The sequence below is a fragment of the Tamandua tetradactyla genome, chromosome 7, assembly GCF_023851605.1.
Source record: "Tamandua tetradactyla isolate mTamTet1 chromosome 7, mTamTet1.pri, whole genome shotgun sequence".
Taxonomy (NCBI): Eukaryota; Metazoa; Chordata; class Mammalia; order Pilosa; family Myrmecophagidae; genus Tamandua; species Tamandua tetradactyla.
In genome coordinates this window covers 2,887,855-2,913,286 of record NC_135333.1, presented here as the reverse complement: position 1 = coordinate 2,913,286, position 25,432 = coordinate 2,887,855, and the positions used below count along the sequence as shown (strand labels likewise).

Sequence of the window (25,432 nt, the reverse complement as noted above, 5' to 3'; positions counted from 1 at the left end):
TGAGTCCCTGTACCATCATCCTCTGTTCAGAGAAACAGCTTCCCCAGGAGCGCTGGCCAGCAAGCAGAGGCCGAGTAAGGAGCCGGGCTTGGGGGCTGTGTTCCCCTGATAGGATCGTCTCCCCCTCAGAGAGGCAGCCCCTACCCAAGGAATGAGTCAAGCCCCGGGAGAAGTGCATTTAGATGAGAATCAGGATCTAGCTTATTTTTAAAGACTCTCAGAGAAATTCTATACTTCCCCTAATAGCACATTCTTGAACCAAGAGTCACATTCCCTATGTTTCTTCTTTTCACGTTGCGTCAAACCACTGGGCTAAAAGAAAGACTTACTTTCTTGATATTTACTCTCAATGAAATGTTTGAAAATGGCATCACACCCACCTCTAGGATCACCATCCTGACCATAAAAGAGCTTCAGGCCAAAGCCTCATGGTCACATAAGATATCCATCCCAGAGCCCTGATCACTCCCTGTAGGTTAAAACCAGCATACTGAATAACTACGGATCATCTGCTCGTCTTCTCTGTTCCTCACCTGACCCGTAGGTTAACAAGGAGTGTGTCCGAGGCCTTTGGGCCGGGCAGCAGCAGGAGCTCATATTCCTTCGCAACCGCAACCCTGAGCGCGGCAGCATCCAGAACAATAAGCAGGTCCTCCGAAACTTGATCAATTCCTCCTGTGATCAGCCCCTGGGGTATCCCATGTACGTGTCCCCCCTAACCACCTCCTACCTAGGCACTCACAGGCAGCTGAAGAACATCTGGGGGGTAACTGCCAGTTTGGACAGCATTAGGACATGGTTCCGGACCAAGTGGCTGAGGTAGGTTTCTACAGTAAAAGCCTTTGTCTGGATGGCGGGTGGGGGGTGAGCACAGTGCGTGAACATCTGATTAGAATTCCACTGCGGATCATTATTTTCTCTAATGCTTAAAATTGTTATGCCCAAATGGCATCTCACAGATCTTTCGTTTTGACAAGTGATCTCCGATTATGAATCTATGGGGAATCTCATACGGATGAGAAACTACTTCCCCCAAACACACCCGGATTCTCCGAGCTGCGGAGGTTACGGGTCTGTAGGAGTAAATGCTCAGATCTGTGACAGAGAGCCGTGCCTGGACTCCCACTGCGTGCACCCTCCCTCCAGTGGGGCTTCTCACCTGGGTTTAGTAGTACGTCCCTGGTCAGTTGGCATGAAGCCTAAGAAGTGTGGCCTCAAGGTGGCGGAGCGCTTTCTCAGGCCTCAGAATTAAGGGCTCTTGTGGAAGGTGGGAACGAAAGCTTATTCCTCCTGGTGCAGGGGAGCCATTCATTAGACACTAAGGTTTGGGGAACCAAAGCCCCCTCCCCACCTGCATCTGGGAGGACAGTGCACTGGCAGAACATGAGTCCCAGTTACCGATTTAGGTGTCCGTGTGGTGGGGGGCATTTAGGGGTGTCAGGAATGTTCTGGTGGGAATCTTTGAGGTCTTCCTCCCACTCGCAGAATGCGGAAGGACTGCAATGCTGGCCAGCAGAGCGGCGGTAACATTGAAGACGTGGACGGAGGAGGGGTCCCGTCTGCAGGCAGGGGCAGTGCCCCAAGTGGGGAGAGCCAGGAAAGCAGCACAGAGCAGCCCAGAAAGGACAGGAACCGGGAAGGGCCCCGGAGGACAGGTGGGTGCAATGGAAGGGCTTGGGGTCACTGGTAAGGCTCGTTCAGTCCCAGAGACTAACACCAGGGATCACACTGTCATTCTAACCTCTGAGAGCTCATTCCTAAGACAAAAATTGGTATTGGTACGTTTGTATCATTTATCCTTCTATCTATCCATTAACTTGGCCAGCCCAGCCCATCCATCTATCTGTTCATCTGTCCAGTGATCACTCCACTCAATTCCATCTCTTACTCATTCAGTAACTATTTTGTTTATGGACCTCCTACATCCGGCTATGTTAGAGCGATTTTGATTTCTGAGTTGCTCACTCTCCCACCCCCATCTCCAAGACTGTAGTTTGCATGAACATTGCTCCTCTCTGACTTTTCTCTAGCTTTCACCTTCCTCCTGTTAAGCTTGTCATTTCAGAGGATAAGAGGGTGAGAAGGATGTCAGCTGGTGGGAATGTCGGAGGTGGGTGGGACCAAGGTTAGGCTGGAGTTCAAAGTCTAAAATTCCGTTTAGTCTGACGCTCAAATGCCTCACCAGATGGATGAGGTTTCGAAAGCATGTTGGTGGTGCTGCCTGGGAGAGGGGAGGTTGGGTCAGAAACTGAGAGGCTGAGGGGTCACGGAGGATAAACCTCTTTGGAACACAGGAGCACCAGATACTGAGCCCTGGTTCCTGCTGGCTGATAGGTCCTTGGTTTTGCCCTTTCAAGTCTGTTAACAGTATCACTTTTTGGCCTGAATTCTTCCTCAGCATCCAGAAGCATTTATTAAGCACCTCTGTGTGCATGCTCCCCTTCAGCTCTGCACCAAATGAGTTAATAGTCCCTGCCACCCCAGAATGCACACAGCAAGGCAGAGGATTATAATGAGATAGTAAGGCTTTTTGTAAACATGGGCAATACATATATTTGGGCATAGAAGTGGATATTAGTTGCTCAGAAGGGGGGGGGGGCTTTGTTTCTCCCACCCCCAGCCTAATATCCCCTTCCCAGAACCCCAAGCAGAGCACCTACCTGGATGCCACCAAAGGTGTGGCTGGCTTTCAGACTGGGAATTTCTCATAATTAAGTTAACAATTGTTTTTACATGATAATAATTCAAAATCACTGAAGTAGTTTTCCAGATGGGAAAATGCGACGTAGGCTCCAGATGGTGAAATGCCTATACATTTGGCATTTGCTAGGACTGTCCAGGTAACCTGTCTATCTGGCATGGACTACAGGCAAGATCAATGGGGACGCTGAAAAGAGTCATGCAGGCATCAGGGGAGAGCTGGCTGGAGTGGCTGACAGGCTCTTCAAGAGTTAGAGACAGGGTGTGCTGGATGAGCCCCTAACTTAGCAAAATGCCTCCTTTCCTGGTCTTACGAGTGAAACAGGACCAGCAACTGACCTCGGCCTTGGCCGAGAATAAAGCTGACGTTCCTTCTTCACAAAATTTGGATGCTGGAGGGAGTGATTGTCCCTTCCAATTAAAGCTGGAGACATGGGGCTGGGCACAATCCCAGACTTTGGTGGCAGATGCTGGAGTAGGGTCTTCCAGAGCCCAAACCAGCTGTTCATTTTCCACATTATAGCTTCTTAAAACTGCGCACACCAAGGCCACACTTGGCGGTCTACTTTTTACAAGCTCACAGGCTTGACTGGTATAATAGCCCACCTGGCCCTGTGCTCACGGCCATCAGAACTGCTCAACCGCCACCTGCTCAGGGGCCCCTTAGGAAACCCTCAACCAAGGCGTCAGCAGCTGTGATGCAAACCAGCCTTCTGGCTGCTTCTCCTCTTTCTGTGCTCCCAATTTTCATTTACTGCATTTTTGCTAAAATATTAAATGTAATATTATATATTTAATAATAAATAATATTAAATATATTTAATGATATATAATATTAATATGTATATTAATATATACTATTAAGTAACATTTCTCAGGTGTTTACTATGTCCCAAACACTGTCCTGAGTACTTTACACGTATAAATTCTCTCCATCTCACTTTAACTGTAGGAGATAGGCACTTTCCTTAGCCTCAGTTTGCAGATGAAGAAATTGAGGCATAACTTGCCCAAAGCACCCACCTGGCAAGTGGCTGATCTGGGACCTGAACACAGGCAAGATGACGCCAGACCCTGTGGTCCTAACTGCCGTACCCTCTCCTAGCCCGGCCCCGGGACCCTGCCTAGCTTCCCCAGTCCTTCTACAACTGGGATCATGTCCTTGTCCCTGAGTCCTGGGGGTGAGCTGATGGAAGCCACTATTCACTGCACAGCTCCTAGGTCACACTACCTCCCAGCGCTCCATCTGTGGCTGCTGGCAGTGTCCCCTGCTAGTCATGACTTTGCCCTGTCCCCTGGCAAAGGGTTCCACTTACAACTGATTTTCCTTCTGGCCCCACGAGCAGGCAAAGCTGGTACCAAGGGCTTCCTAAAGCAGCAGGCCAGGGCTTCCTTCAGATCCTCACTCTGAACAGGTGAGGGTGTGGGCGGGACAGTGGGTCTCCTTCAGCAGGTGGGGCAGAGGGTGGCGGCACCCACAGGGCACTCCCAACACTCACTGAGGTGACAGCGGAAGGCAGGGTGGTTCTCCAGGGAAAGCTGTCTGGAGACGTGGGCGCTCCCCAGCAAGGGGTCAGATGGTTGAGAGGAGAGAGAGGGGAGATGGAAACAGGGCACATCTCTCCCCGACCTATGTTTACATAGAAAAAAAAAACTCTCTCGCTTTCTTTCTGTCTCTCGCCTTTTGGGAACCTGAATAATTACACAAAATCCTAAATCTCTTCTCTATATAGAGCAACCAGAGGAATTTTATTACTTGAGTCAGTTTGTGTTATTCTGCTGTTGAATACCCACCCCTGTCCTCCACCGCAGTGCTGTGGCCACACGGGCTCCTCTGCCTCCATTGGGGCGGTGCTTCCTGCAACATCAGCGTGGCTTGTTTACTCACTGTCCCAGGTCTCTGACCACTGCCACCTCGTCAGAGAGGCCTCCCCTTTCCCTGCTTCATTTTTCCTCTACCACCAGTCGCTAGCTGAGACACGTTTCCTGGGGTGTGCTGAGGATCCTCCCACAAAGGTAGTTGGCTTCTGCTCACTGCCCAGTGCCTGGGAGAGGCCTGCACACAGCTGGCACTCAGGCCCTTAGGGCCCAGGACAAGGGAACCAACGGAGACCACAGCTCTCTCTCCCCTGCTCTCAGTCTCTCCCTGCAAGGTGCCTTGTGCCTGTGTGCACGCTCCAGCCACACCCCTGCGAACAGCTGCTCCTTCCCCACCCTTGTAGCACAGTCCACCTTCAGGAAGCCAAACCCAAGGAACAGGCCTGTGCAGGCTCCAGATTTAGGCAGCAGCTTCTGGAGTTCCAGGTCCCCAGAAATGCCTTGCACAAGTGTGTGAGTGTGGGTGTCATGGTCCCATTTCCATGGACTTCCATGCTCTGTGGAGCAATGTGGTAGGAGGAGGGGGTGGAGGGAAGGAGGGGAGGGGGCACTAAAGAGCGAGGCCTGGGGGTGGAGAGGTCCCAGGGTGGTCCTGTGCTCGCTCAGTAGACGTGGGTTCAGTGAATGAGTGGATAACTCCACCTCCTGAACTTAGCTCAATTCAGCTCTTCACCCCAGGGCTTTCCTAGAAGGCTAGGGTATCAGGTCCTTGGGTCACAAATTCCAAAATGGGACTGGCAGCTGCATTCAAAACAGCCAAGAGCACCAGAACCAAGAGCTGCTGATCCTGTTGGCTCTCCTGAAATGCACCATCCTGTCCTGGATGCCCCAGATCCCCTACCAAAATCACACTAGGTCCCCTGACTTTATACCCCGAGGTTCTCTTGACCTTGCAGGATCAGGTTTAGACAGGAAACCTAAGGCGAAACGCTCTCTTGGTGATGCCTTCAGCCCGATAGGACCTAGGTCACATCAAGCTGGGACAGTCCTGGGAAGAAAGGGGAGCTCATAGGGCTGTTGATGGTCTTCCTTCCCTGAGAGGAGGACCACACCCACTGCCCTCTATGGGCTGCTTACCTGCCCCTAGAAAGGCCAGGTTGTCTCTACATATAGCCAAGATCCTCAAATAGTCTATTGAAGGGCACAAGGGCTGCAGAGCAAGCAGCTACCTTTTCAAACATTTTGGATTCGAGTCCCTGTGAATGCCCAGTGAGCTAAGGGCAGGTGGTGGGGCATTAGTCTCAGATGGAAGTGGTGGGAAACCCTGTTCCCGTCCTCCCAACCTGCCCAGGTGTCTTGACCCCACCCACTGCCAGAGCTGCTGCTCCAGGGTCTGCTTTGGTTGAGCTCCTGGGGCAACTCTTCTCTAAAGCTCGCTGTGGAGGCTTCAAAGCCAACCAGCGTAAACATACCACTCTGTAGAAGCCAACTGAGAGGGCTTGGACCCCAGTTTCAAGTAATTGTTTGCTTAAAACTGGTAGCAGGAAAGCTTCAGACAGAGAGAAATCTGGAGACATCCTGAACACAGCCGGCCCCCTAAAAGGAAACCTAGAAAGACCCAAATAAGTATTGGAAAGGTAGAAAGGCCCAAATAAGTATTGGAAAGGAACAACTTGCCTCCCCTTACTCAGGACACAGACACCTCTTCCTCTTGTCCCTGCCCTCCCTCTCTCACCCCTCAGAAAAATTAAAATTTAAATGGCACCTTTTTAGTACCATGGTAATTAAAGCCATAATAGGAATTTTACCACCTTCTGCCGGGGTGACTTGCTCTCTCTCTCTCTGGAGCATATGAAGACAGGATTGTGTCTCATCTCCATATCCGTGGGCAATTAGAACATCCCCCTCTTCTACCCTCCCACCTTCCCGCTCCCCACACCCTAAAAGCACTTATAAGCAGGCAGCATGCTGGAGACTTCAAGTCCTAGAAAACAAAAGCCTTTGACTGAATCTGGGCAAGGCAGTGGCAGAGAAAGTTTGAGCCAAGTAGCAATGTCTGAACAACGTTGAAGGATGAATTTGAACCAAATTTAAATAAAAGGGATCTTATTTGACTCATAGTGACCAAGGCTCAATTTCAATGGCTGAGAACCCAACTGCTCTGTCCCTCCCTTGGTCCCATCTCAATTCCCAGCCAAATATCCCAATCCAGAACCATTGCCAAACTCAGAGAACAGGGGTCCTGTCTAAAGGCGGGCCCGCTGAGCATCTGCTGCAGCCAGCCCTGCCTGCCCCAGGCCTGGCAGCCCCTCATGCCCAGCTGCCAGGACCTGCCATCTCCTAGCAGGGGTAAAATGTATACCTCACAGCTGGAAGCGGACTTAGCCCAGCCGCAGAGGCTGGTGACCTACTTACTGATGAGCTGGTAGGATTCACAACTAATGTCGATTCCGAATCGGAGAGGCAGGCCAACTTCCTCTCTTGGTGAAGAATGCCCCACAACCTTGCAGGTAACAGTCAAAGGCAAAGGAATAGTGCCATGATGAGAAGCCAGGAAGGGATTGTTTCTGTGGTATTTCAACTCAGGTTCTGGAAAGGTTTGCCCTAGAAACACACAATTTGATAATGAAGTATTAACAAAAGTAAGTTAAATTACAACATAATGATCCTGTGTAGCAGAAATGCATTTAGCAAGGGGGTGGGGGGAAGCAGAAGCAATGAGGAAATCCAAAATGGTGAAATTGAGGAGAGGTTCTCATCTTATGTAGACCTGTCCCCTTGACACACAGCAGGTGGGTCCTTGTCCTTTGGTTTCTGGCACTAGCTGCAAAAGTTCCTCACCCAGTACGGGTGGTCTAACCAGCATCAAACTCACTGACTTAGGGATGAATCTGGAGTATTTCTGGACAGCAGTCAGCTTTATAGTATAATCACAAACAGATGCTGGGCCTTGCCAACTTTGAACTAACAAATCACCATCTCAGTTCATTCTGATTCATCAGGGTGCCCTTTTCTCTCTCTGTAAGGGTAATATTAAACTAATCAGCAGGGACCATTCAGGCAGGCCAGGACCCATTCCTCCCGAAGCAGAGGTGGGTGTGCCCCAGCCCCAGATGGAAGCCCCAGGTGAAGGGCACACCACAGTCACTTCCAGGGATGGTCCTACAAGTCCTGTGAGACTGCCATGGCCCTGTGGAGTAAGCACCTATTTTCTCAGCATACAGCGGGAGGAGAAAGTGAGGGTGGCAGAGGGACATAAGTACCCTCTAGAAATGGCACTCCACCTTCAGAGCATCCAAATGGGCACCAAGTTCAATGTGAGTGACGCAAAGGGCCACTTCTGCCGATACACCATTGGGAAGAGAGGAGAAGGGTTGAGGGTGGGTAGAAACTCTTGGAATCTCTATATTGTCTGGTCCCCAAGGAGCTACTTCTCAAAAGATATCTCACTCCTTCGGTTCTCCTACAGACCACAGTTTGTGATTATACTATAAAGCTGACTGCTGTCCAGAAATACTCCAGATTCATCCCTAAGTCAGTGAGTTTGATGCTGGTTAGACCACCCGTACTGGGTGAGGAACTTTTGCAGCTAGTGCCAGAAACCAAAGGACAAGGACCCACCTGCTGTGTGTCAATAAATATTAAATATGTTAATATTTATGCATTTCACAATCATCATGATGCACGACTTGGCCACTTGGGCATTTGGAATATGAAAAAATGTATTAAACACACAAAAAAGGCATTATACAGTCCATTTTTTAGCACCATCTCATTTTTGTTTATTCAGTCTCTAATGGTAGCTTCAAGGGACATGCCAATAAGGCAACTGGTAGAACTGTGACTTCACTAGCTGCTACTATAAAAATAGCATCTTTAAATTAGATCCCAGTGATCATCGGTGCTTAAGATATTCATCCAAACATGCTAGCAAGCCCAAGTTTTCCTTCTAACTGCTTAGTTTATAAGGCTTTTAGAGACGTGGCAGAACCAAATTTTGAGGGCAATTCCATCTCTTTAGTCAAAATGACCTTGTTTAGATAAGTGTCAGACAGGAGCTGGGGCCAGGAGGGGCACCTGAGGGGAGGGATGGCTGGCAAAAGAGAGAAGGGAGCCCTCTGGGTGCTGAGGCCGCGTGAACAGAGGCCCAGGCCTGGCCAGCGACGGCTGCACACTCAGCGGTCAGACCCGTAAAGAGCCTGACCTGGAAAACCTTCATCTTAAGGGAAACCTGTTCTAGGATAAAAGGCCACAGCATGGTTTTTCTTTTCAAAACAATTAAAAATGGTAACAATTGGCGATATTTTCCTATTATTGCTATTTGTCAGTTCAGCACAGGAACTAAGGTCCTGCCCCAGAAACTAACTAAGATGTGCTTAATGAAGTCAAGTTATGTTGCTGCTGTCACCCAGGTATGTCCTGGACTGAGGCAGCTTCCAGGAACGCAAGACTTTCAGTGCTAAAATCAGGCCCCAGCCACTCAGTCACCACAGCTGCTACTCCCCACACCAGCACTTCCTACCACCACCCTTAGCCGGCAGGGGGCTTTCACCAGGTGGTTAAAACACAGAGGCCTGTTCTTGCCTGGCCTTTGCCCCTATCCAGCCGAGTAAGCTTGGGTAAGGCCCTCGATTCTGTATGAGGAACAGGGCTGAGGCTTGCAGTTGGCCTTGTAGCTGTCAGCCCCAGTTTCTAAGGCGGTGGATAAGCCCGGTTCCTCGGGGCGTGCAGAGAAGGAAACAGTGACGTGTCAGGACGACTTTGACAATGACCTGCTACTAAAACGTGTCCCACTTTCTCTCAAAGGCAGGAGAAAGGGCAGGAGTCAGTCTGTCCAAGCACATGCGGCATTAAGCCAAAGACCACCCATCTCGCGTCTGTCTGGCCCAGTGCTAGAGGGCCACCAGGCCTTCATCCAGACGTCCACATCAGTCCACGAATTGGCCCCCCGGCTCTCCGGCAGCCAGCTCTCCCTGCACGCCTCGGCCGCCTCCCTGCACTCTCAGCCACCGCCCACCACTGCCACGGGCCGCCTGAGTGTGCGCGAGCGCGCGGAGGCGCTCATCAGATCCAGCCTGGGCTCCTCCACCAGCTCCACCCTGAGCTTCCTCTTTGGCAAGAGGAGCTTTTCAAGCGCTCTGGTGATTTCTGGTCTTTCCGCTGCAGAGGGGGGCAACACCAGTGACACCCAGTCGTCCAGCAGCGTCAACATTGTAATGGGGCCCTCGGCCAGAGCTGCCAGCCAGGCCACACGGGTAAGGAAGCTCAGCAAAGGCTAGCCAGGGCGGGACCAGGCGGGGCCAGAGGCTGGTAGCATGGGCTCCTGGCCTGCACTCTTTTAACATATGATACCTAATGACTCCCATCACTTTCATAATAGGGCTCCCCGGGTGACAAATGACCAGGTAATTAGACATGAAATCAGTTAGCAGCTCTCCAAAGCAGACAAACTGACATTACACGTCCTGCAAGTAATAATGCCCAGGCACTACTGGAGGGTGCCAGATGCGAGAGTTAAGCAGAATTGTTATCATTTGCATTAAACCTGGGGGTAAGGGAAAGAAGCTCTCCACTCATCCATACAGTGGAAGCCAAGTTTTATTTCTTTCTCTTTTCATATTATTCAGACCTGAGGGAAAGGAAAGGAAGCACATCAACATTGGAGTTAGGTTATTCATACATAACCACTAGATTAAGTGTTTTTTTTTAACTTTTTTTTTATTGTGAAATATATATACAAAAAAGCAATACATTTCCAATTACATTTTAACAAATAGTTGTAGAACAGATTCTAAAGTTTGGTATGAGTTACAGTTCCACTATTTTTTTGTTTTTTATTCTAGTTGTTCCAAGACACTGGAGACCAACAGAAATATCAATATAATTCAGCAGTCATACTCACTTGTTAAAGCCTATCTTCTCTGTTGATTTAATTTTTAAGCTGGCAAGATAGCCTACTACTTTTAGATATTTAAACATTAGAAAAGTTGAGTTCTAAAGACTTTACCCAAATAAACTTACTTATCTAGAATTCCAGGCTAGCTGGCCTGACATGAATACTTGAGCTTCAAAAATACATGCATGCATACATACATACATTCCCAGCACTGATCCCTTATGTAATGTAGCGGTGGTAGTTTGGGGTGCTGGGGTGAGGAGGGTAGCATTAGAGCAAAAATTAGTTGTCTGATTTTGGAGTTCCCGTATTCCTTTAAAATGTTCACACATTTTCCTGCCCAAGGTTTATGCTCTTTATCAAGCATAAGAGAGTAGCACCGTGCTTGGCTTCTATTTCCAGGTGCAGTTATTTGGAGGTAGTTATTGGTGACTACATCCTGAACATTCTGATTCTTCCACTTTCTCCTTCTCCCATTGGGAGAGGCTCTGCAGGCAGAGCTGCTTCCCACTCCAATGGAAACAATGCAGCAACAGCGTTCCCAGCTGCCCTGAAGCCCATTCACACACACTGCCTAAAGGGGCGTGGGTTGCAGCAATGGTGTGCCATCTTTTATAGGTCATTTATGAGCTTCCTGGAGCTCTCAGGCCACACGTGCCAAGAGCAAGAAAGCTGGTACTTCAGATTTAAAAATTAAACTTACAAACTAACTTCCCTTTGCTTCATTTTCTCAGTAAAAATATACAAAATATTACACCTTTCCCCCACCCTCAATCTGAGTTTAAGGCAACAATTTGTGTTGTGTGGCTCTGGATTCATCTCCTTGTCTGTCTCCAACACGGATGATGAGTCCTTGGTTCTGCATCCAGAATGAAAAGGCCCGTTTTGGGCCAAACCTCCAGGAATTCAGTACTCGTGAGTATACATATGATGCGATGCTGACCAAAACACAAAATCCAGGCTCACAAATTACCTTTTACCAAGGTCGTCTCTTTCTAGCACATCCAGATTATCCAAAAAAAGGTGCCCACATTCAGAGACCCTATGTTAGATTTATGGCTCCCCTTGTGCTTCCTTTCCTCAAAGGCTAAACCCATTGGTCCCCTGTAATTTGATCTTTCAGCATCTGAGCTAAAGGGTGCCTGGTACACTGGTGGCATTTAGTACCTACAGGCAGACAGGTGATACTAATAAGAAGAAATGGCAATAAATATTTGCTGAGCTACCTGTTGCCTCTTTTCTCTTTGGAAGCACTTCTCAGAGCCATGTGAGCCCACCGATGCTACAGAGCAGAGCCAGTTTCACAATCGACGTCCAGCGGAAGCCGTGGCAGCAGGGAGTCTAGGGGTCATCTGCAGAAGAGCCAGCCAAGAGGACATGGGGCTGGATGACACGGCTTCGCAGCAAAGTGCTTCCGATGAGCAGTAGCCAGGCATCTGTCTGGAGATGAGCTCCGACCTTCAAAGGAGAAACTGGGACAAAGCCACACTCTCACCTTTATTTTTCTTCCTTGAGCTCCCCAAACAAAACGGAACAAATGTTGTGATCCAAGCGAGGCCTTTCTGTGGAAATATGAGCGCTGTTCTAGAAAACTGAATAATTTTATCTCAGGTTCTTGAAAAATTCTCACATTAAAGAAAACATTGATAACATTTGCCTCCTTCCCCCAAGCACCTGCACAGGCACTTTGCTGCCATCAGACCTGCAGAACTCAGGATGGACAAATAAACTTTCCAGAATTAGAATTTCAAGCAAAAGCCATTTAATGCCAAAAAGCAAGTAGAGCACATGATTGTTTCCTACCCTGATGAAAATAAGACAACTGCATGTGAAGTAATTGGCATTTTATACATTAGAGTTACTATGAAAAAGAAATGAACAGCACGTATTACACCATTAGCTGATAAAATTAATTAAGGTTAGATCTAGGTATATTTAAAGGAAAAGCTTATTTCTTTATAATCTTTAGACAGGTGTTAACTAAGTACACACTAGTGACATCTTTACTACAAGAAATTGGTAGTGCATGCAATCAAGGCTAAAGTTTTCTGCCCAAGAGCCAGGATACGTAATGATAGGGGCTTAGAAGTCTAATCAAGTGAGTGCATGGAAATAACATGCTGCTCCTTCCATTGCAGTTAAAGAGATTTCCTACAAAAAGCCAAGCCTCTACTTCACCCAGCACTCCTGAGTGCTTTGCAGGGATGCATGCTTGTTTCCCAAACCAAGAACAACTGCTTTGTTTTTGAAATTAAAATGTTTATAGTTACTGATGTTTCCAGTTTGGGTTTGATGAAACTTGTCATTTCTAGTTTATCCTTTACTGTAAGAATGAAATTTGAACACAAATTGATACATATAACATTTCCCATCTTAAGAACCATTGGATAGAACAGAAACCTGGATTCTTGCTGACATAAGAAAAGGGGGCAGGAATCTTAAAGTAGAGCATGAAGAATATAACATTGATCTGTTGAAATATCCACTTGGAAAGACAATAGAAACACTCAATTTGGAAAACAGTTCACACACATTTCTTCAAAGAATCTAGGATCTAGAATTGGCGGGGGGGTGGTACTTGAAGAGAATACCTTACCCCTTGGAAGCAGAGGGTAATGCTTTTCTTTTCAAATCAAGAATTGGCAGTTAATAATAAGTGGGCTCTATGATCAGAGACAGTGTGCTATTATTTATTTATATGCAGGTACCTGTCTAATGAAAAGTTGATATAACACTCTTGTAGTTCTCTAAGTTGGCCAAACAAAACTTCTGAAATCCTCTTGGGCAAGTTAATGCCCAAACCCTAAGAAATAACAGCAGTCCTTGCTCTGTGAGTATGGCCACCTCATATATGTCTTCCTTAAATTCAGTAAGAAAAAGACAAGTGCCTAGAAGCAATTAGTTTCATGCATAGCTAATCACTCCTCTGAGCATTCAGAAGAAACAGAATGCTATGTTCCACAAAAAAATGAAACTCCCCCCAAAAAGCTGGAAAACCAGTCAGTAGAGAATTTGTAATGACAAGTGAGAAACTGAAAGTACCTTGGGGGCTCCTATATCCAGTTCCACTAAAGAGAGACACGTAAGCTCCTTCAACCATTCAATCTGCTTATTACTTTCCTTATCCTTGGTGGAGCCTTTTGGGGGGATAGAAGGTGGAGAAAATGTATACAGTTTATCAACAACAGTAAGACTGAATTCTTTAGGTATGAATGCAACTGTTTTGCATTATCTTTGAAAGAGTAAAATCACCTTGAGTCTGCTTATTAAAAGTATGTATACGTACACACACTTATATCTATTGGAAACATACCCACAAAAGGAAAAATGATTTTGAGTTACTCAAGGATTCTTTGTGGCTGTCTGGCCAGCATCAATGATGCAACCATTTTATAATTCATGAGCTTGCTAATCTGGTCCTCAACCAGTCAGCTTTTAATTGGAGAGTATTCTTTGCAAAATATTGTATTATTAGGTGCCATTTAAAGGAGATATTCCTGAATTGACATTTCTTGCAAGAGTTACTCAACTGTTCTGCTAGCATATATCGTTAATTTCTGAAATTGGACACTAAACAAGATTGATTCCCCTTTAAAGATAATATTAAAACTTCAGCACTTGGTTTTAGATAAACTGTGTAGCTAATTTGGCATTACTAATTCTAAATATGAATTTTCACTACAATTTGAAACCATCTGTGTCTGGCAAGTAGTTTTCTAAAATCATTAGAGGCTTAAACTTGTCTTTGTCCAAAACATGCAGATCAGCAATGCCTGTCTAGCCTTTTCTTCTTGAAGCCACCTCCATCTTTTTCTACTGTTTTTGTCCCAAATCACTACGCTAAAGTGACACAAGCATCTATATAAGCACACACACACACACACACACACACACACACACACACACACACACACACACACACACACAATTCTCCTCGTCACAAACTCCTATGAGCACTAAAGGAGAATGAAACAGAAAGAAGAGGCAGAGCCTATTCCATTTTTTTTCTGGGCTACTGTCACCACCTGCCCTTTTAAGGGCTGGGAAACAGTGACTGAATGACTTTGCAACTTTACTGGAAACCTCTTCCTGCCAGTCATGCCAATCAAGTTATACTCCATCCATTTAAAAGACTTGTCCAGCTCCCTACATGAGTTTACTCTTATTTAAGGTAAACCAAAAGGAGAAACAATCATTAAAATATTCTGTAAGCATTACTTGGCTGGTGGCAGTATCATCTGCTAAGGAAGGGAAATGGGGAAGAGGAAAGAACATTTTAGTAAAACCACTCTCCAAGTTAATTCTGCTGTGTCCCATCCAACCTATTATTTTACCTTAAATTCTTCATACAAGCAACCTACATTTCAATGAATTGTAATAATTATTCCCTGAACTCTGAATTCCTATACAATTATCTGTTAGATATCATTATTGTTTTGAACAGAAGACATTTCAAACCTAGGTATAAAAGAGAACCTTTGACCTCACCTGGCCCCTGCCACCCCCCACACTCTTCTCCAAGAGCTCTGTGTCTCAGGAAGTGGCCCCCCATACAGACAGATGACGTGCCATTCTCTCCCTCCTTTGCTCAATGAGCAAATGAACCCTACATGAGTTCTGTCACTGCATCTTTTCTGGGTTCCCCAGTATGGTCTCTTTTTCCTTTATATCTCTACAGAATGTTATTTCTAAAGGGTGTGTACCTTTGGCCCTGAATTGTAGTTACCTGTGACTTCATCTCAGTGTTCATTAAATTTCATTTCTTGAGATAAAGGGATTATGTCTGACATTTTCAAACACACTCCCTGGTCATTCTGTTTGACAAAAGTAATTCAGTAATCATTTAACGGCCTTGTATACAGCAGATACTAAATGTTCTTTGGATTCATAGCAGCCACAATTTGTACAGCTAAATGTCAACTCTGAGATATAGGGGGATAATATCTTATCCCACACTGAATATGATATAAAGTGACAGGAATCACGAACAAGCATGCAATGCAGCACGGGAATGCTCTTGGGATCTACACAGACTTAGGTTCAAACTCCGTATCTGCTACTAGCAGTGACTGCTATGAGCCTGGACCAACCACTTAAACTCTCCAAGCTTTTTTTTTTTTAAACAACAACAAAAAAACCCAGTTGTTATTATAAAATATAACATATATACGAAGCAAAGAAAGAAAAAACAATAATTTTAAAAGCACACTTCAACAAATAGTTACAGAACAGATCCCAGTGTCTGTCATGAACTACCATTCTACCATCTCAGATTTTTCCTTCTAGCTGCTCCAAAACACTGCAAGCTAGAAGGAATTTTAATATAGTGATTCAGCAGTCATACTGGCTTGTAAAATCCTATTTTCTCTGTTATATCTCCTCCTTCTCCTCTGATCCCTCTCCTAATCTACAGGCATCTTTAGGTAATGCCCTATTCTGGAGGCTATTCTTATGAAAGCTAGACATATTCTTATGAAGTTAGACAGTGCTAATTGCTATGGTTTACTAAACCTCAACTAACATCTCTCCTGTTGACTTTTTTTTAACATTAATTTAAAAATTTTTTTTATACCAAAAAACATCAAATGCAAACATTCTTAACTTTCGATCATTCCGTTCTACATATATAATCAGTAATTCACAATATCATCACATAGCTGCATATTCATCATCATGATCATTTCTTGGAACATTTGCATCTATTTAGAAAAAGAAATAAAAAGAAAACAGAAAAAAATTCATACATACCATATCCCTTTCCCCTCTCTTTCATTGATCACTAGCATTTCAATCTAAATTTGTTTCCCCTCTTATTCATTTTTATTCCATATGTTTTACTCGTCTGTTGATAAGGTAGATAAAATCTCCTGTTGACTTTTTCTTGTTGTTTGTTTCTTGTTTTTTTTCCATGGCCAGGCACTGGGAATCGAATCCAGGTCTCTGGCATGGCAGGTGAGAACTCTGCCTGCTGAACCACTGTGGCCCACCCTCTCCTGTTGACTTTCATGAGTACCTAGGTCTCAAACTGAGACTCTATATAAGTTTCACACAGTAAATTTGCTTTCCTAGAACCTATAATTCCTGGAGGGTTCCTATGTCATATAAAATACTGAAACCCAAAGGAACCAGCTCCTCCAAGATTACTGATTGATTACATCCCCCTACTCTTTAGTGTCGATACCCCTTCTCAACATGAAAACATCAGAACGGGCATTACCTCCAAGCTTGTTTTTTTAAATCAGTAAAGAAGAAAGTGTGTAAGAAGCTTGCTGTATCCCACAAATGTTAGAGGTCACACTTGAATCTGTTTTACACAGTGGATACTTTCGAGAAGGCAGATGCACTTTTACCCTTCATTAACACATTTGGCTTCTTCGGTATAAACCCCCTCAAACAAGCTATTTCACATTCTTTGAAATAAATCTCATCTTTCCTTCTAACTTGAAAAAAAATCAAAGTCCTAACTGAAAAATTGCGCTCAAAAGGACAAGAAATAGAAGGAATATGTCCCTTCATGTTTCAAATGTATGAAAGGCCCTTGTGACAATGAACACCTTCCTGGAGGTGCATAAAGGCTCCAGCCACTGATAGAGGTCCCCCACTTCAGCTGCAGCAGACCAGCCCCACCAGCCCTGGATGTCTGGCCTGTCCTCGGGGTATATGAGACAACATTTCCCCAGCCTGCCTCCCTCTTTTTCTAGGTTCTCCTGAGGGCTGAGCAAAGCTCACCCACAAGGCTGTGCTGTTTTCACCAGAGTTGAATGAAAGCAGGTTCCTGGTACGGTCAAGCTCCCAGGCTCATCAACTGCCCATGGACCTCAACTTTGTGAGAAGCCTGGAATAGCCTTCGAGGCACAGCCCATCCTAACATGCTGAGACCTGCCAAACATGCCTGTGCTCAGTCTGCCTGCCTGGTGATTCTGAGATGGAAGTCATGCCAAGGATGGTTAAACAATAATAAAAACCAATCAGAGCAGGCACAGTGTGAAAGAACCTCATAGTAGACACAAAACCTTCATAATCTAGTAAAGCCTCTGATGTGATCCTGCAAAAGGCTGGCAAATCCAGATCAAGCTTCAGGAAGTTACCATGGAAGAAAACACTGAGGAAAAACATTCTCAATTAAATGTAAGCTCCTGTCACAAGCTGCACATCATATTCTTAGTCAAGTGAGCATGATCCGCCACTCTGTCCACCGCATCTCCAGTGCCTCACTCACAGCAGAACTCGCAATCTGGTCTGCTAACCGGCTGAACGCTTTAGCATTTGTCCACAAATGCAGAACTCGCAATCTGGTCTGCTAACCGGCTGAACACTTCAGCATTTGTCCACAAATACAGAACTCTCAATCTGATCTACTAACCGGCTGAATGCTTGAGCATTTGTCCACAAATACAGAACAGGGAACACACCCTGGCATAAGCACCAGTTGAATTTGTGGCTACCCCTAGTTTCTGAAAAATCTCAAATGTTCATTCATCATGACAAAAATGACTTAAAACTGCTGAACTGTTTATCACTCCAGCAATCCCCGGAGGGCAGGTGTTTTTTTTTAACTTTTGTAATTGTATAGTATAACATATACACAAAGCAAAGAAATGAAAAAGCAATAGTTTTCAAAGCACTCTTCAAAAAGTGGTTACAGAATAGATCCCAGAGTTTGTCAAGAGCTACCATATGATCCTCTCCTAGCTGCTCCAGACTATAGGAGTCGAGGGCTTAAATATTTTTTGTCATCACAGTAGACTTTTTCCTTCTTTTTTTGTGAAAAATAACATATACACAAAATAGCTATAAATTTCAAAGCACAGTACCACAATTAGTTGTAGAACATATTTCAGACTTTGACATGGGTTATAATTTCACAATTTCAGGTTTTTACTTTTAGCTGCTTTAAAATACTGGAGACTAAAAAAGACATCAATTGAATGATTCAGCATCCATATTCATTTGTTAAATTCTATCTTCTGGGTGGGCCATTGTGGCTCAGCAGGCAGAGTTCTCACCTGCCATGCTGGAGACCCAGGTTCGATTCCTGGAGCCTGCCCATGCAAAAAAAAAAAAAAAAAAAGTTTAAATTCTATCTCCTATGTATAATTCCACCATCACCTTTGATCTTTCCATATCTCTCTTTGGGGTTGTTTGGGCTATGGCAATTCTCAATTTTTGATATTGGGTCTGTCACTAATATGGGGTAGGGAGATGGAACTATCTGCTGCTCTGGAGAGGCTGGGCTAGGTTTCAGGACTTATGTGGACGAGGGACCCATCTGGAGGTTGTAGGTTTCTGGAAAGCTACTCTAGTGCCTGGAACCCTTGTGAAATCTTATAAATTGCCATTCGTGCTCTTTAGGATTGGCTGGAATGGTCCTGGTTGGGGTTTGGCAGGTTATGATAGGTAGCAAGGTCTACCTGAAACTTGTGTAAGAACAACCTCCCGAGTAGCCTCTCGACTCTATTTGAACTCTCTCTGCCACAGATACTTTATTAGTTACACTTCTTTTCCCCCTTTTGGTCAGGATGGAATTGTTGATCCCACAGTGCCAGGTCTGGATTCATCCCTGGGAGTCCTCTACCACGTTGCCAGGGAGACTTTCACCCCTGAATGTCATGTCCCACGTAGTGGGGAGGGCAATGATTTCACTTGCGGAGTTGGGCTTAGAGAGACTGAGGCCACATCTGAACAACAACAGAGGTCCTTCAGAAGTAACTCTGAGGCATGCCAATAGGTAGTCTAAGCTTCTCTGCTACCTATATAATCTTCACAAGAGTAAGCCTCATGTTTGAGGGCATGGCCTATTGATTTAGGTGTTCCTCAAGTTTGACACAGTCTCACGGGATTCAGAGGGCAGTTTTTATACTTTATGAATTCATACCAGAAATCAGTGTGAGGAAAATTTCCATCAAAATTTTCTACTTTTACTATAGTACTAACTCTACAGGTGGAATTTTAAACTTTAATAACATTATTCTTAATAGATCCAGTCTATTGCACTGTTGCAATTTTACTGGAATTTTGTAGAGTGGTTGATGATGGTTTCTTTTCATGGTACAACAATGCCATTCTTTGAGGACAGCCACTTTTCCCCTTTTTTCTGCATGGGAAACTAGACACAGAAAAGTTCCAAGAAGCCAAAGCTCTTGTTATTCAGCCTGCTGAGTATCAAAAAATATTAACATTAAAAGAAACTTTACGGGTCAAGATGGTGGCTTAACAACGTGCGCATTTTAGTTCGTTCTCCAGAACAAATACTAAATAACCAGAAACAGTACAGAACAGCTCCTGGGGCCACGTCAGTGACTGGACACACAGCGTACCCCAGTCTGGACCAGCTGGACCGGCTGCGAGCACCCCCCAAAACCGTGCGTTCCCAAAGCTGCGGCAGCTGACACCCCTCCCCCACAGGCCGCTTCCCAGAGGGGAAAGGAAAGGACTTTACCAACAGCAGGGACTGGGCACAATCAAACGCCAATTGTGGAACTAATTAACAAATTCTGACTACTAAAAATAGGCTCCCAGCTTAGGTGAACCTGATCAAAGCGGAGGTTGCTCATTTTTGCCCTGGCTCCAAGGGGGCAGAACTGACAGAAAAAGAGGGAAAAAAAAGGAGGAAACAGAGGTTTTTGTGGCTGTGTATCTACAAAGGCTTGACTGCCTCTGGATACAGTGGCAGGACTTTTCAGGCTGCAACTGCCCCAGGCATAGGCAGAAGTGAGCTCTTTTGGGGGCTTATCTGGAGCCTGTGCCTTCCCCAGGGGAGGGGTGAAGCCCCACCCAGGTGGAATCCCTCCATCAAGAAATTCAGACACCAGGGCTTGGTAATTTGAAGCCATTAAAACCAGCCTACAACCTCTCCTCTGTCTCCACCATGCCCCCAGCAGGAAGAGTCTGCCAAAGTTAAAGGTACCACATCATCTTATGCTGGTGGGACCTGCAGTCAGACAAGCGTCACATACTGGGCAGGGTAAGAAAAACAGAGCCCAGAGACTTCACAGGAAAGTCTTTCAACCCGCTGGGTCTCACCCTCAGGGAAAACCAACGCAGGTGACTCTTTCCTCCTGATAGGAGGCCAGTTTGGTCTGGGAAAATCTGGCTAGGGTCTATAATATTTAAGTAGACCCTCCTAAGTGTGTGTGGGGAGAAGGCACCACACAAGGAGGGCAAGAAACAAGAAAATAAGAGCTTAAAAATTCTCTGTTAAACGAAACTTAAGCTAAAGGTCCAGATAAAGCTGAACGGAATGTCAAAGAACAGATAGACAACAAATTCATCCAGCAAGAAAACCCTAGATAAAAGAAGTGAAAGCAATCTCCAGAATAAACTAAGTAAGGTAATTAAATGCCTAGACACCAGCAAAAAATAACAAATCACACTAAGAAAATTGAAGATATGGCCCAGTCAAAGGAACAAAACAACAATTCAAATGACATACAGGAGCTGAAACAATTAATTCAGAATATACGAACAGACATGGAAAACGTCATCAAAAATCAAATCAATGAATTGAGGGAGGATATAAAGAAGGCAAGGAAAGAACAAAAAGAAGAAACTGAAAGTCTGAAAAAACAAATCACAGAACTTATGGGAATGAAAGACACAGTAGAAGAGATGAAAAAAACAATGGAAACCTACAATGGTAGATTTCGAGAGGCAGAACATAGGATTAATGAACCGGAGGACAGAACATCTGAAATCCGACAAGAAACAGAAACTACAGGAAAAAAAATGGAAGAATATGAGCAGGGACTCAGGGAATTGAAAGACAATATGAAGTGCATGAATATATGTGTTGTGGGTGTCCCAGAAGGAGAAGAGAAGGGAAAAGGAGGAGAAAAACTAATGGAGGAAATTATCACTGAAAATTTCCCAACTCTTATGAAAGACTTAAAATTACAGATCCAAGAAGTGCAGCGTACCCCAAAGAGAATAGATCCAAATAGACATACTCCAAGACATTTAATAATCAGAATGTCAGAGGTCAAAGAGAAAGAGAGGATCTTGAAGGCAGCAAGAGAAAAGCAATCCATCACATACAAGGGAAGCCCAATAAGACTATGCGCAGATCTCTCAGCAGAAACCATGGAGGTGAGAAGACAGTGGGATAATATATTTAAATTATTAAAAGAGAAAAACTGCCAACCAAGAATTCTATATCCAGCAAAATTGTCCTTCAAAAATGAAGGAGAAATTAAAACATTTTCAGACAAAAAATCACTGAGAGAATTTGTGACCAAGAGACCAGCTCTGCAAGAAATACTAAAGGGAACCCTAGAGACAGATACGAAGACAGAAGAGAGAGGTGTGGAGAAGAGTGTAGAAAGGAAGACTATGAGTAAAGGTAAAAAGAAGGAAAATTAGATATGACATATAAAATCCAGAAGGCAAAATAGTAGAAGAAAGTACTACCCATGCAGTAATAACACTGAATGTTAATGGATTAAACTCTCCAATCAAAAGACGCAGTCTGGTAGAATGGATTAAAAAACAGGACCCATCTATATGCTGCCTCTACTCAAAGGACACGAGGCCAAGGACACAAATGGACATTTACACACCAGTGTTTATAGCAGCATTATTTACAATTACCAAGAGATGGAAACAGCCAAAATGTCCATCAACAGACAGTTGGCTAAACAAACTGTGACATTTACATAAGATGGAATATTATGCAGCTGTAAGACAGAATAAAGTTATGAAGTATGTAACAACATGAATGGACCTTAAGAACATTATGCTGAGTGTGATTAACCAGAAACAAAAGGACAAATACTGTATGGTCTCACTGATATGAACTGACATTAGTGAATAAACTTGGAATATTTTGTTCATAAAAAAAAATTAAAAATAAAATTAAAAAAAAGGAAGAAAAAAAAAGAAACTTTAAAAATTTTACCATAGTAACATACATATAACACAAATTTTGCCATTTTAATGATTTTTAAGCTCATAATGCAGTGGCATTATTTACACAAGCAATGTTGTGCAACGATCACCACTATTTCTAGAACTTTTCCAATACCCCAAACTATACCTATTAAGCAAAACTCCCTATTCTCCCTTCTTTCCATGCCTGGTAACCTCTAATCTACTTTTTGTCTTTAAGAGTTTGTCTGTTGTGGTTATAAACATTTGGAAAGACTATTTATCTCTCCCACAAAAGAACTCATATATCTGTAACCATCAGATTTATCTTCATATTTATTAAATACTAAGCAAACAAAAAAGATGGAGGGAGGGCCATAAATGGTTTTCTTTAGGAATAATATTTAAAAAAAATCAACTGTTACCACTTTAAATTGCCTGAGACTGAAGCTGCACCTGGAGAGGAATATAATTTTCATTACATTCAACATTGATTAAGTAGTAAGCTCTTTTCTCCCCCTTCCCCTGAACACACTTATAAACTTCAATGGGGGCAAATTCCATCTAATACTCTCAAAACCATTTCTCATTTCATAATTAACCAAAATCATGCACACAACTGCAAAGAGGAAATAAACAGAAATCTTTAAGCATAAATAAACCATAATACATTGTTAATCTTGTATAGTCAAGCCAGCATTACAGCTAATTTGATCTTTTAAACATTTTATGGAAAACAGCTGTCAAGCTTTCTTTTGAAAAGCCCACAAGGCTTCAATAACTTGGTGATCATAAACGTGAAGGCATAAAATCTTGACAGGCAGAGAATCTATCAGGCCCCACTTGAACTGTGCACATTTCTTCACTTGCAGAAAAGCAGTAACACAAATTATCTTCACTTCCTGCCGTTCTGCACACACATCACGATATCTTGCAGAAGGTTGTTTCTGTTTTCCTTGGTAACCTGTAGGAAGAAGAAAGAGAGTGGGCTTCAGACTTCCTTCCCTTTTATTCAATCCCCTAATAGGTAATATTCTAAAGAAAAGCCCTAAAGACTCAAAAACAGTGAGGTATGCTTTGCACCCCAGGGAGAAAGCACATTCCTTCAAGAGCTCTCTGAAACCAGGATAGGTATTGTCAAATCCTATTATCAGCTCCAGCAAAGTGAGCTGAAAAAATGTAAGTTGTTTCTGATTGCTGATGGATTTCAACAAAGGAAAGGTATGAATGGAGACCTGTGCTAGGCTCTGGGATGGTGGATGGATATGCAGGGTAAGATATGGCCCGCCATAGCCCAACCACCTCTAAAGAGAGAGACAAAAAGATCAAAGGTTATGGTGGAGTTATATAGAGAAGATAGGATTTAACTATTGCTGAATCATTAAACTGATACCTCTTTTAGTCTACACTATCTTAGAGCAGCTCAAGTAAAAACATAAAATGGTGGAATTGTAACCCATGTCAAACTCTGAAATATGTTCTACAACTAATTGTGGTTCTGTGCTTTGATAATGTATTGCTTTTTTGTATATATGCTATTTTTCACAAAACAGAAAAAAAGTCGATTGTGATGATAAAGATCATTTAAGCCTTCTAGCCTTCTATATTCTGGAGCAGCTAAAAGGAAAAATATGAGAGGATCATACGGGAGCCCATGACAAACTCTGGGATCTGTCCTGTAATTACTTGTTGAAGAGTGCTTTGAAATCTATTGCTTTTTTATTTCTTTGCTTTGTATATATGTTATACTATACAATAAAAAAGTTAAAAAAAAAAAAAAAAAAAGAATGGCCCTTGATCCCACCTGACATGAATACAAGGAAGAAGTAGAACAAATGTTCTTAGGTGGACCCCCTAAGAACAACCAGCACCACCCAGGGAATTACCCAAGCTTCTAAAATGCTTCCAAAAGCACCTGTCCATAAACTTAGAGAATCTGCATGTAGGAAGGGACATATGAGATTGGTCAGCTCCTCATTTCAAAAATGGGTAAGCTGAGGCCCAGAAAGGTGAAGGGATTTTCCTGGAATCTCAGAGTTGACTGGTAACAGAGAACAGACTAGAATTCCAGTTCTCTGAACCCCAGCATCTATTTTCTATAATTAATACCATTACAAAAACGAAACTAACAGAAGGTTTTATTCAAGTTCTGATTTTTATTTTTCTTTCTTTTAAACAATAGCCACTACCACATCCTCCCAATGAGTAACATAAAAGAATTCAGATAACACTAGGGAGTAGGATAATGCAACATTCCCCAGAGCAAGGGCTGGGTCATCTTCTCATCCATCACCAACGCTTCCTGTTGGCCCCACACTAACTTTCATCCATTCAACATACATTTATCTGATGTTAACCAGAAATGGGAAAGGTGCTGGGGACAGAGAAATGACCCAGATAAGAACTTTGACCTCCAGGAGCCTGCAGGCAAAGAACAGAGTGATAGACATAAGCATAACTAAGGACAGTCAATGCTCAAGTGTTCATGACCGAAAGTGAAAGAGGCCAAGGAGGTGGGAAGGTCAAGAAAGACTTTCCACAGGCAGTTATGCTTGAACCTAATTTTTATAGATGAGGGGAAGGAGAGACTAACCAAGAAAGGCACACAGAGAGGTAAACCTGAGCAAAGAAACATGACGAGAGAGAGTGACGACATCTGAAAAATGTCAGTGAGTCTAGTATGGCTGGACTCAGAGGGGTTGTGAGGTCAGAACACACTGCAGGACTTCACACTCTGCATGTCTAACAGAGTGCCTGGCCTACATGTGTAATGAGGAAATGCATGGTGGACTTTGTTATTTTGGGTTCTTCTTGTTATAAAAGCACTCAGATTTTCTTTGGAAAGCTATGCAGACTAGGAAACTATCTCTGAAGCAAGAGGTAGGCAAGCTAGGCCCTGGAAATTTACCTGAGAATGTGAGTTTTGAACAGAATGACCAAAACCAGCAAATGGCCAAACGGCTACTCCAAAGGTGGTGTGTCCTGTGGGACACTGTCCACAGATCCTTCCACCATCAACCCCCAGAGGAGCTTTGACTTCTACTGCAATGAGGATCAACTTTTCTTTCAGTTTGATTAGAAATCTCCACAGTCACTTGATGCTTTGCTTAAATTAGCTAGCATCAGTGTCTGCTGCTTGCATCAAGGATATCTACC

At 44.0% G+C, this 25,432-nt stretch overlaps 2 protein-coding genes across 8 annotated transcripts in view; one reads left to right on the top strand and one right to left on the bottom strand.

Moving 5' to 3' along the window:
- Nucleotides 1-12,671, top strand: part of PCNX2 (pecanex 2) — a 460,152-nt gene extending 447,481 nt beyond the window's left edge. For all 4 annotated transcript variants that reach the window (XM_077168355.1, XM_077168358.1, XM_077168357.1 and 1 more), the window contains 4 exons: nt 545-819; nt 1,486-1,655; nt 9,325-9,773; nt 11,666-12,671. In XM_077168355.1, the coding sequence (XP_077024470.1) occupies nt 545-819; nt 1,486-1,655; nt 9,325-9,773; nt 11,666-11,842 (1,071 nt within the window). In that variant the 3' untranslated portion in view covers nt 11,843-12,671. The remainder of the gene's footprint in view (nt 1-544; nt 820-1,485; nt 1,656-9,324; nt 9,774-11,665) is intronic.
- Nucleotides 12,672-22,985: 10,314 nt separating this feature from the next.
- Nucleotides 22,986-25,432, bottom strand: part of NTPCR (nucleoside-triphosphatase, cancer-related) — a 46,691-nt gene continuing 44,244 nt past the window's right edge. For all 4 annotated transcript variants that reach the window (XM_077168350.1, XM_077168353.1, XM_077168352.1 and 1 more), the window contains one exon: nt 22,986-23,240. In XM_077168350.1, the coding sequence (XP_077024465.1) occupies nt 23,172-23,240 (69 nt within the window). In that variant the 3' untranslated portion in view covers nt 22,986-23,171. The remainder of the gene's footprint in view (nt 23,241-25,432) is intronic.